Raw genomic sequence first — 12,942 nt, 5'->3', positions numbered from 1 at the left:
AAGTTAGTTGAAATAGTATATTGGAACCCATGAATAGTAACAAAAATAAGCTGAATAGTAAAATAAGTTGGCAAAATTAATCATGCCAAACAGACACTAAGGGTCACTTTGGATACTGCTTATTTTGCTGAAACTAGGGCTGTCCATACAAACCGCCCACCCGCCCAACCCGCCCCACCCGACCGGACCCGACCCGGAATCACCCGATCCGACGGCACCGGTGGTCGGACTCGGGTCCCGACTTCAAAAACCCGACGCCGGCGGGTCGGGTGTCGGATCTTTTCCTCTAAAACCCGTGAAACCCGACCCGCCCGACGTCCATTAAAATCCGGCCATTTTTTCCAGATTCCGACCAGTTTTTCGCAGATTCCGACTAGTTTTTCCAGATTCCGACCACCTTTTCCCAGATTCCGACCACTTTTCCAGATTCCGATTTCCAGATTCCGACCACTTTTTCCAGATCCGACCACCTTTTCCCAGATTCCGACCATTTTTTCCCAGATTCCGACCACTTTTCCAGATTCCGACAATTTTTTCCCAGATTTCGACCACTTTTTCCAGATTCCGGCGACTTTTTCACTTAAATCCGTCGATTTCTAGCACAATAAACATCGGATCTAGCCGAACCAGTGATTTCTCATCACGATTTGGCAGAAATCTTGCCGAATCCAACTGGATCTCACCGGATCTTGGATGGCTCGCCGCGTTTCGAAGGATTCCAGTGATAATCGGGTTCACCCGAAACCGACGACCACCCGCCGGCAATCCGAACCGACGAACCCGTTACTGTTATGGGTCGGTTGCGGGTTGAAAAACGACCACCCGATCTTGTACGGGTCGGTTGCGGGTTGGGCAAAAACTCGACCCGCCCGACCCATGGACAGCCCTAGCTGAAACTGAAAACTTATTGCTGAAAGTACTATAGATAAAGGTAAAAGTTAGTTAAAATAGTACAGTGGGGTCCATGAATAGTATCAAAAAGTGCAGTGGGACCCATGAATAGCATAAAAAATAAGCTGAATAGTAAAATAATTTATAATTTTCATTGCTTCCCAAACCAGGGGTAGCGCCACCTTAAGGTTAGGGTGGTCCTAAGACCACCTTGACCTGAATTTTATTTATTTATTTATATATAATAATTTAAAATTTTTTATTTGTCTACTCTTCAAAAAATATTTAGGAACACCCTCAGTTTTTTTTATGCCAATAAAATTAAATTTTGCTCCATAATTTGTTTTACATTCAGTGGATGAATAATTACTTGGTTGTGTACATTGAAAAAGATATAACTTGTAGCATTGATAATGAGACTATCATACACCGATTTCAAAATATAAAAACTCGTAGAAGGTAATTGTAAACTTTATGTATTTGTGAGTTTTTTTTATTGTTATTGTTGTCAATATATGAATTTATCTTTTTATTAGATTGTATAATTTATGCTTCTTAAGGAACACTCAGAGAAAAATTCCTAGACCTGCCACTGTCCCAGACACACACTAAGTTTCCTCTACATCAAAAAGATCATTCTTTTTTCTCTCTTGTGGCAACAAACCTCATCCTTTTCTTCTAGGTTTTCCTTCTTCTCCTATATTGAGTAAAGCTTGACCTTGAAAATGTTGGACCCTTGTTGACCCAGCTCACTAACGGGTTCAATGCTGAACATAAAAACTTAAGCTCAGACATTAATGCAGTGATTGATAACAATGACATACTTCAGCTGTCAAATGATCACTCGATTGAAGTTGATAGCCACGCATTTTATAAACATCCAATCCAATTCAAGAACTCCTCCAGCAGCAAAGTTATGTCATTTTCCACCATGTTCGCTTTTGATTTGATCAATGAACATGGAAATCAAGGCCGCCACCACTTCGCTTTCACAATCTTTCCATCTGGGGCTCTTCGAGGCCCTTATCTTGGTGAACTCAACTCCAAAAATAATGGGAACATCTCAGACCACGTATTCATGGTGGCATTCACTGTCACACACCCCAAGTTCAGTGACATCGATGATAACCATGTTGTCGTCGGCCTCATCCAGGAAAGCACTGACGCGGCTACAGGGGTGCACCACCAATGTCTGACACGAGGTGTAGTGGGCAATGCCGCTACTCGCATATCAGTGCTTTTTTTTTTGGGATTCGTGTCGATTTGTGTTGAATCAAACCGATTTGGGTTGAATCAGTTCGTATCGGCTAGCCGAAACTGACTGATTCATGTTGTACCTGTCGGTTCAAGCAAATATCGGCCGATTTAGGCTGATACCAGCTCTGAATCAGGCCAAAATTCAAGTAAGAATTATTATATATAAAAAAAAAAAAAAAAAAAAAAACCCTAAAACCATCACTACCTCCTGCCTCTCTGCTCTCTGCCTCCCTCCCTGTATTCTAATTTCAATGTTTTAGTTTTAACTTTCAAACTTGTGGACTGTATTTAATTTATAAACATCATGTTTTAGTTATCATCTACTATTGCTCTTAAATTTTGTATATGTTTGTATAATGTGAAAAGGTATGGTTAGCAATATATAGAAAATATAAATGAAAATATTTTTAATAATTTTTTAATCGCTGCAGTCGCAGCCGCACCCGAATTCGGAAATGCACCCATGCTTCATAGGCCTCAACTGTAGCATAGTATCAGACAAATTTGTTTAAGTCAATCAATCTATGCGTAGAAAGGATTCCCTTACTTTGAAAAGTGGTCATGTAATTCAGGCATGGGTTGAATATGATGCACGAATAAATCAATTAAATGTTACGCTAGCGCAAGAATTTGATAGACCCAAGTTTGCACTTTTGTCCTATAATGTGGACCTCTCACCAATTTTTAAAGAATCCATGTTCATTGGGTTCTTTGCTTCAACTGACCTTTCATCCTCAAGTTCGCACTACGTCTTAGGCTGGAGCTTTAACATAAATGGAGATGCTAAAAATCTTAATTTGGATAAACTCAGGCTTAAGCTCCTAACCGTATTGAATGGGTCCAAAAAGAACCACACAAGCCTAATTGTTGGTATTTTAGTCTTTAGTGCCTTGGTTGTGACACTAAAAGAAAAACGTACTATTGCGGCAGGCCAAAACCGCCGCTAAAGGTACATTTAACCTTTAGCAGTGGGTGCTATTGCAGTGGTTCTTCTTGCCACTGTTGCAGTGCTACTATAGATCTATTGCAGCGATAACAAAAAACGTTGCAATAGATCTATCATTTAGCGGCGATTTTGGTCTATTGCCCCAGGTAGAAAACCGTCGCCATATGAGGTTAAAATTCAGGTCAATTGACCTTTTAGCGGCGGGATATGCGCATTGCTATAGGGCTTCACGTACAACCGCCCATATGCACCTTTTAGCAACGGTTACGATCGTCGCTATATGTTTGAAGCTTTAGTAGCGAGCTATAAATGTCGCTATAAAGCTTCAATTATAACATAATATTAGACCTTTAGCGGCATTTTTGCCCGCCACTATAGGTTAAATTTGTAGAGAGGGAAAATTCCCGACTTATCACAAGCTGACACGTCACATTACCAAGTCCACAAAATACAGCCAATTACAAAGCACCACGTATTGCTGCTAGGTTTTGCTATCACTATTCAGAAGCCAACAGAAATTTGCCAAGTGTCATGCAAAAACCAATCACGCATCAGCGCACGTGTAAGCAATGACACAAGCAGCCTCGCACGTGTAAGCGATGACTCAAGCAATCCAGCACGTGTAAGCGATGACTCAAGTAGTCCAGCATGTGTAAGCGATGACATAAGCGAACCAATCAGGCTGTGACATGTGTCACCAATCAGGCTCCACCATGTGTTGCTCACCTACCTCTAAACTCCTATAAATAGAAGCCTTCCTAAGACATTTAGGAGGACCAAGATTCAGGAGGACCAGAATTCAGAAGTGAAAAAGCTCTGCTGGAATCAAGCTCTAAAGCCTCCAGGAACTTCAAGAACTTCAACCCCAAAATCGGAGAACATTCGAAGCAGAATCACCCAAATCGTCTGCCTAGATCCTAAAGTTTGCGGGAATCAAGCTCAAAGGTCCGAAAACATCAACAAATCACAAATCAGTGAAGCTCTACGGATTCAAGCCTCCAACGCCCCGAAGAACTTCCACCACAAATCTTCAAATAGAAAGAACATTCGAAGAGGAATCATCCAAATCATCTTCTTAGATCTCAAAGTTCACTAGAATCAAGCTCAAAAGCCTCCAGAAGCCTCAAACAACCACAAATCAGTGAAGCTCCACAGATTCAAGCCTCTAAAGCCCCGGAGAACTTCCACCACAAATCTTCGAAGACGAAGAACACACGAAGAGCACAAAGAACGTGAAGAACAAAGGATTTCTAACAAGCTCATAGCCAGAGATTCATTGTAATTCTGTTCCAAAGATCTTCGATCCATCCCTCAACCAAATTAAAGAATATCTTGTGTTTAAATTAAAATCACATCACTACAAATCCAATCAAAAAATCTTTGAAGGAGATCGAATCAGAGGATCAATCTTTTGTAATCACAGAGAATTGTACCACACAATCATCAATACAAATTCACATTTGTGAAACTATTTCACTTATTTGACTTCATTTCAAACCGAGAGATTTAGTCGCTTACAAATTCTGGCACGTCCGGTGGGACATCCCTACCTCTCATCTCATTCTCCTTCAAAGAAAGAAATCAACATCACCTTGCTACCAACTTCAATGGCCTCTAGCAAGAACATTCAAGCTTCAACAATAGCTACTTCAATTAGACTTGGTACGGCTACTACCAACAACTGCATTGGTGTAATCAATTGTAGCCAACCTAAAGCAAACAATCAACTTCAATCTCAATCAACCAAGGAAGCCAAGGTCCAGACAATCATCTCCTTAGACCCTCTTACAAGAAACAAGGTCATCAACAAGGACATCTCCACCTTGGATCACCTAAAGGATGGGGGCAAATCCCCTTCTTTCTACACAAGAAGTTGGTCGTACGATTTCTCTCCCATCAAAGGGAACCCAAAAAATGAGATTCCACGTGCTCACATCAAATCACTTTCTTCTCCATCATCTTGGGAAGTTCTGTCAGTCATGATGACTAACACCTCTACCTTGGAAGAAAAGATGGCCGAAATGGAACAAAGGGTTGTCCTTCTCACAAAAGCACTTGAAGATAAGGACCTCCAAATTGCAACTTTAATGAACAAACTTGAAGTACAAGATCTTGGTGAATCAAGCCATGGTCATAAATTCACATCTGCAAAGGATAACGAAGGGAGAGAAATTGAAAACACTCCTCGACGAGAACAATCTACTTCAGTTGCTTCGTTGTCAGTCCAACAATTAAAAGACATGATAACAAATACCATCCGAGCACAATATGGAGGTTCTTCTACAAGTTCTCTCACATATTCAAAACCCTACACAAAGCGCATCGACAACATGAGAATGCCAAATGGGTATCAACCCCCTAAGTTCTTGCAGTTTGATGGCAAAGGAAATCCTAAGCAACACATTGCTCACTTTGTAGAAACTTGTGAGAACGCAGGGACTCAAGGAAGGCTCCTTGTAAAGCAATTTGTCCGTTCGCTCAAGGGAAATGCCTTTGATTGGTATACAGACTTAGAACCTGAGTCAATCGACAGTTGGGAACAACTAGAAAGAGAGTTTCTCAACCGATTCTACAACACACGGCGTACGGTAGGCATGATAGAGCTTACCAATACTAAACAGTGGCAGGATGAGCTTGTCGTTGATTATATCAATCGGTGGCGTTCTTTGAGTCTAGATTGCAAGGATAGACTTTCTGAAATATCTGTTGTAGAGATGTGCATCCAAGACATGCATTGGGGACTTCTTTACATCCTTCAAGGGATAAAGCCCCGAACATTTGAAGAGTTAGCAACTCGTGCCCATGACATGGAGTTGAGCATTGCTAGCCGCGGAAGTACAAACCCTCCCATACTTGAGGAAAGCATAAAGGAAGTAAGGAGGAATGACAGGAATGCAAAAGTCAGCCTCAAAGACCCAATGGTTGTTAACACTGCCGAAGTCAAGGTTCCAAGAAGAGGAGCAAATGCAAATGAAAAACAGCTTGAAGGATGGCAAAAGAATGAAGTGCGTCGCCTGACTTTTAAGGAACGTGAGCAAAAAGTATATCCGTTCCCCGATGAAGATGTGCCAAACATTTTAGAACAACTATTGCAATTGAAGCTAATTGAATTGCCAGAATGCAGGCGACCAGAAGACATGGGGAAAGTTGATGACCCTAACTACTGCAAATATCATCGCATCATTGGCCACCCAATACAAAAATGCTTCGTCTTCAAAGAACAAATCATGAAGCTTGCCAAAGAAAACAAGATTGATCTAGACTTCAATGAAGTTGTCGGGTCAAACCATGTGACCATTGCTTATGATGTACTTCCAACTCTTAAGCAGGAGGCAAATACTAACCAAGCTCACAAGTTGATCAACAATGATGATGCAAGGATCGGCCCCATCAATGGGAAGTTCATTAAACACTTCTACACTTGAAAATCAAGGATTGCTCCTCAGTAAGAGCTTAAACTACCCGCTGTAGCGTTGCAAGAGTACATGATGTCTTTCCATTACCCTTTAAAGCGTACCAATAAGGAGAAATTAATCCCACTCCATGTCACCAATTGCGAGTGTGGCGTAGCGGTTGGACACCCGTGTCTCCCTTGAGGCCAAGGTCTCGGGTTCGATTAGTGGTGATACCCACTATTACACACTGCGCCCCCCCTTTTTGCAAAAAACACAAAAAAAAAAAAAAACAACAACAACAAAACAAAACAAAAAAAATCATCAAAAAAAAAAAAATCTTTTGAACTACGTGATGACTTGATCCCTTTACGGGGTACGTAGGCAACTTAGTATCTTTTGCTGAGTTCAGTCACGCACTAAAAAATTTTTAGCCAAAAAAAAAAAGAGAAAGAAATTATCCAGAAAAAAAAATCATCAAGAAAAAAGAAATTATCCAAAAAAAAAAAAAAGATCATCAAAAAACAAAAAAAATCATCCAAAAAAAGAAATTATCAAAAAAAAAATCACCAAATAAAATAAAAAAATCTGTTGAACTACGTGATGACTTGATCCCTCTCCGGGGTACATAGGCAGCTTAGTACTTGTCACTAAATTCAGTCACATGAAAAGAAGAAGGATTGCCTGTCTAGCTTGAAGAGTTTCTCCATAGGCCATCAACATGCTTTCAAGAACCCTTTGATTGGCAAGGCGTTGCTCAAGATCAGTCAATTGCTCACTACATTATGCTCAAAGATCATTATGGTAGAAAATAACAGCTGCAAAGAATTGGTGTTACTCAGCTTTCCTTGAACTAATGATAAACATAAGTTGGTTCTTGATTGTGGAGTAAAATAAAATCTTTAACCTCTTTTGCAAGGAATGAAGTCTACATGGCATTGCTCATCTTCTGTGGACATCCTCCCACGTTTTTGAAATATGCTTTGCATCACTTATCTCCTGGGGGCATCTTCTTGTACCTTACAAGTCTAAGCTACATCGTCTCTCTTCTAAGTTGTGCCACTTCACAACTCCGAAATTTGAACCACATCATCTCCCTTCTGAGTAGTGCAGTTTCACATCATGTCTCCAAAAGTTGGACAATGTCACCTTCCTCCAACATCTGAAGTTGGTGTTGCATCATCTCTCCTCTAAGGGCATGTCCATGCAATGTCAAAGTCTTGGCGGCATTCTTCTTGAAACTTCAAGGTTTTGTTGGAATCTCCTTGCATCTTCAAAGTCTTAATGAGAGCTCCTTGCAATGTCAAAGACTTAGCGGCATTCTTCTTGAAACTTTAAGGTTTCGTTGGCATCTCCAAAATCTTAATGAGAAGTCCTTGCATCTTCAAAGTCTTGTTGGCATCTTTGAATTCTTGATATTTGGCTATAGTGCTATGTACCCTTGATGTCTGAGCTATATTGTCTCTGAAAATTGGTGCCATTGTAGCTTTGTTATAAAGGTCCATATCAGTGCAACTTCAATGCGAGTGCAAGTGCTAATGTGGAGTATTGTCATTGCTTCATGGCAAAGATGAACGTTGGCACGGCTTCAGTGCAAATGAAGTGTTGTAATGGCTTCATGGCAAAGATGAATGTTAGCACGACTTTAATGCAAATAATGGTGTGACTTCATAGTAGATGCAAGTGCAAATATTGCTTAATGGCAAAGATAAACGTTGGCACGGCTTCGGCAAAAATGGAGTATTGACGTGGCTTCATGGCTTCGGCACAAATGAATTGTTGATATGGCTTCATGACAAAGATGAACGTTGGCACGGCTTTGGTGCGAATGAAGTGTTGATGTGACTTCATGACAAAGATGAATGTTGGCACGGCTTCGATGCGAATGAAGTGTTGACGTGGTTGCTTCGATGCGAATCAAGTGTTGACGTGGTTGCTTCAATGCAAATGCAAACTTTGCACGGCTTCATGATAAGAACAATTGGTGTGACTACGTTGCAAAGACAAGTGTGGAACACGTTCATGCAAAAACAAGTGCTAGCATTGTTCCATTAACGACCAACACTAGTATTGCTTCATTGCCAACACTCGAGCCAATACAACTCCAACGACAAGTACTAGCGATAGCATTATTGTCTAGCTGAATATCCTTATGGAAACGTCGTTGCAAAGATTCTTGAGATGGCTGTGTTGAAAAACAAGTGTTGGTGTAGCCTAATTGCCAAGACAAAGGGCAATAATTTGATAAATGAAGGCAAACACTTCTATGAGAATGTCAGCATAAAGTTTGATGTCAAAACCTAAAGATCAAGAAAACTGTGCTGCAAAACAAAAACAAGCAACAAAAAAATTTGTTAGGGAAAATATCTCATAGCATGTAAAAAAAAAAAAAAAAATAAAAATAAAAAATCTTGAAAGCAGGAGGAGAAAGCTGAAGGTTGAGCATGTATCTCAGTGATGAAGGTAGGCAATAGCATGCCTTTATATAGAAAATTTCTGAGACAACAGACAAAAGAAATGAAGAAAGTCAGCAAACCATTAAATGGTTCTGATGATTCCTTGATTATCAGTGGGTTGACAAGACTTGAACGTTGATCTTTGGGCTATCTCCTGTAATACAAAGGACACAGAATCAGAGGGGACCGGTGAGGACCGGCCAAAAATCCTCCGATGATCAAGTTAGTTACTTTGAACTCTCTGTAACGAAGAAGTATTCTCTTAAAAGTAAGAAAATGTCTCAATCCCCTTACCCTTCATCGAAGAAGCCTTATATAGTGTGTGTGTGGAACGGTTATCTGTTTGGTAACCGTTCCCAGTGTCGAGGAGTCCGGAGAATTGGGAGTAACTTCCATAACCGCTGTGGAAGTTACCTAGGTCGGACGGGCCGATGAACTCGTCCATCCATAGTAAGGATGGACGAGACCTTCATGAGGAGCTCGTCCACTTTTAGTCCATCCATAGTAAGGATGGACGAGACCTCCATGATGATCTCGTCCACTTTTAGTGAAAGATGGACGAGATCATCTTGGAAGGCTTGTCGTTCATAAATGACGAGTAGATCTCACGAGGTATTAAGCTCATCCATATACGGACGAGGTTCGCTGGTACGCTTGCAATTTTCTCCGCCTATTGTAGCTTCTGTCGTTGGACGAGACATATGGACGAGTTATGGACTTGGGATTATTTGTGACACCATCAGTTGCCCCCTCGTCCATGTGAGTCGTCCAAAGGGTTGAACGTTCTTGGACATAATTGGTTAATAATTACTGTACCACGTGTCCTTTTCTTATTAGAGACTGATTCCGTCGATTTATTTTTCCGAGGTAGATGCCACATGTTGCTTCCGTATTGGTTGGGTCGTTTCGATTACCCAGGTCAGCATCCTATAAATAGTGGAATGCCTCCCTTAACCCTCCTCATTCCAGAAATTTTCTTCCTTGACATCCATCGTCTAGAGCCTCGTCTAGGAGTTCTCTGCGTCTAGAGTCTTCTTCCGTCTAGAGCCAGGTACTCTTCTTTTTCTCGTCTTTAGGTTTAAGTTTCTTGTTAGGGATGTCTGTTGCTTCCTCGTCTACTGATAGCCTTAATAAGGTTATAGACGAGTATTGTGATGATACTAGTGATAGGTCTAGCTCTAACAGTGCTAGTGATGAGAGTGGAGGAAGCACGGACGAGAACTACTCTTCTGGGGCCCCTGGGCTCCCTATTGAAGTCGTCCAAGAACAGCTTAGGAGAGCTTCTGGCTCTCAAGCTGGTTCTCCGTCCAATCCTTCGGACGAGGTAGAGACCGTCTTTAGTTGCGCTGTAGGCGTCCATTCTAAGACGGACGAACAAAGGTTAGGTAACCTTAAATCCTGGTATCAAATCCCGGACGAGTTTAACCCTAGGTTACCCGTCCGTGGAGAGTGGTGTTGTGAGCCCCGTTTTGGAATAGGCGTCTATGAATCTTACTTCTTAGGTGGCCTTAGGTTTCCTTTAAATGCCTTCTCTAGGGAGTTATTAGTCAAGTTAGGTTTAGGTGTTTGTCAATTCAATCCTAATGCATGGAGATTAATTATCTCTATGCAAATTTTGTGGAGGGAAGTTTTTGGTGGGGACCGTCCTCTTACAGTGGACGAGTTCCTTTATTGTTATAAACCTTCTGCCATAAGTCAATCTGAAGGTTTTTATCAGTTTACTGCTAGGGGGAATGATTGTAGGTTGATCAAGTCCCTAGCTTCGTTTGATAGGAAGTGGAAGACGAAGTTCATTTTTCTTTCAGGCTTCTGGGCAGGGAACCCTGTGGATGTTGGCAGGGATCCCTTTCCCCCTTACACTGGGGACCTAGGGAACCTTCGTCCAGAAGGTACGTCCCTTCCCCTTGTCTATTTTTATTCTTACTCCTATTTGGTATATTTACAATTTCTAACCTTTATTTGTTCATTGTGTTGTAGCTGCCAAACGTCCGTCCTTGAGCAAATTTCACCGTGACCGCGTCCACAGGGCTCGTCTACACACAGATAGGAGCTTCCATTCTCTTGTCACGCTTAGACGTCTAGCCAAGTGGGGTTTAGGTCCCGAGCCTTCAGACGAAGCTATAGCCCACGAAGTTACTGTGCGAAAAAGTAAGTTTTTAGCTAAACTTCCTTTCCCTTTTCTTTTTTGTATACATTTCTTAATTTGTTCATCTCGTCTTAGGAATGTCAACAATGAAAGAGAACAAAGGGAAGGAAATTGCTGGAGAAGGGAAGCGTCCTGAGGGTATGGCCCAGGATCGTCCTGAGGGTCAGACGCGTCCAACGGCTGGGGACAAAGGAAAATTCTTGCCAAAGAATATTGACCTGGAAGGGCTCCCCAGTCGTAGAGACAAAAGGGTTAAGCAGGGCTCGTCCAAGGTGGTTAAGTCAAAACCTCCTCAGTCTCAGCCTGCCGTCCAGATAGTCGACGTGGACTCGTCCACTCCAGTTGAATCCACTCCGTCCAAGACTCCGCCCAGAACTCCTTTAGCCAAGTCTACTACGCCTGGCTCGTCCCAGCCTTCTACGAACATTATTGAGAGCGAAGATCTGGCTTGGGAATGTTTCCAGACAGCCGTCAAGGACGAGGATATAAACATGTGCTATAACATGGGCTTGAAGGAATTTGAACATTCAGGCGTCCATGACCTCTTCAAGGTATGCCAGTATCCCTCGTCCTTGTTCAGTTATTAACTTTTCCTCATTTAATCATTCTATGTTGTTCTGTCTATTCACAGGCCATGTCAAAGTTTATAGCAGCGTCTAGACAGGCAACGGAGCTGGACAAGACGAGAGTCTTGTTGGAGACAAGGATTCAGGAGGTGAACGTTGACTGTAAGAAATGGGCTGGGTTTGCTGAAAAAGCTAAGGACGAGGTCAAAGAGTGTAACAAGTTGATTGAGGAGCTAAGGACGGATGCATTGGAGAAGGAAACGAGCATTGATCACTTACAAAAGATGAACAATGAGTTGAATGCTCGTCTTTCCAAGGCAAGAGAGGAGTTCAAGTCGTCCAAAGAGTATACAGACACTTTGGATCGCAATTATGCAGCTGGTTTTGAAGATTTCAGAATGGACGCTGTTGAAAACTTCCCTGAAGTTGACTTCAGCGCAATCAAGCTTAACCTTGCTGCTGCCACAAGCTCTCTCCTCCAGACCGGCTCTGATGACGTCAACGTGGAAGACGACGCTAGTACTCAGCCTCCTCAGGACGAGCCTGCTGAGAATGCTCCCCCTTCTTAGGACGAGACTTTAACCTTTGTAACTTTGCTTTTTCTTTCTTTTTGTAACCTTTGTGTTTGGTCCTTTGTTTTTGGACCTTCTTTATGTAACAAGAATACATTATACTCGTCCATGGTTTTAGGACGGGTTTTTTAAGTATACTATTTCTGCTTTTCAAACTAATCAAGGGTTTTTGGACGTAGGATGTCCACCCTTTGAATGAAGTTTTATTTTCTTTGCATGGACAAATGATTTCATTTTCTTTGCATGGACGAGTGCTTTCATTTTCTTTGCATGGACAGATGCTGCTAAGCTATTTTACTCCTAGCTCGTCCATGTCGAGAATACATATTTTTCATGTAGTCTAACTCGTCTTAGCAGGTAGTATTTTTAATTAGCTTGATTCGTTTTAAGACTTGCAAACTAATTTTACATACCATCTACTTATTTTGCCAACTTTTTCTCTCATCCAGAATTTGGATTGTTTCAGTTGGCTCTACCTCGTCCATGAGGTGGACGAGTATGGATGTGGTTTCTTCCTTTTATTCAAGAAAATTTAGACGTTACATCTCTGCGTCCAGAGATTTTGTTCGTCTTGGATCTTTCAACCCTCTTGAGGATTGAATTGGACGACAATATCATGGAGAATTCACACAACATTTTGTACATAACATAAATATTGTTTACAGATAAGGCACATGCACACTGATGCCTTTTTATTTAATAAATACATACTTCAT

General features: G+C 41.5%; 1 protein-coding gene across 1 annotated transcript; it reads left to right on the top strand.

Annotated features, from left to right (window-relative positions):
* The first annotated feature begins 10,038 nt into the window (after nt 1-10,038).
* Nucleotides 10,039-11,794, top strand: LOC126696599 (uncharacterized). Its single transcript, XM_050393306.1, has 4 exons — nt 10,039-10,322; nt 10,686-10,831; nt 10,920-11,090; nt 11,164-11,794. The coding sequence occupies exons 1-4, from the start codon at nt 10,039-10,041 to the stop codon at nt 11,673-11,675; spliced, it is 1,113 nt and encodes a 370-aa protein (XP_050249263.1). The 3' UTR covers nt 11,676-11,794.
* The last annotated feature ends 1,148 nt before the right edge of the window (nt 11,795-12,942 follow it).

Source organism: Quercus robur, chromosome 8 (assembly GCF_932294415.1).
Source record: "Quercus robur chromosome 8, dhQueRobu3.1, whole genome shotgun sequence".
In the NCBI taxonomy this organism is placed as follows: Eukaryota; Viridiplantae; Streptophyta; class Magnoliopsida; order Fagales; family Fagaceae; genus Quercus; species Quercus robur.
The sequence above is the reverse complement of the archived record's forward strand: the minus strand, read 5'-3'. Positions and strand labels throughout refer to the sequence as shown.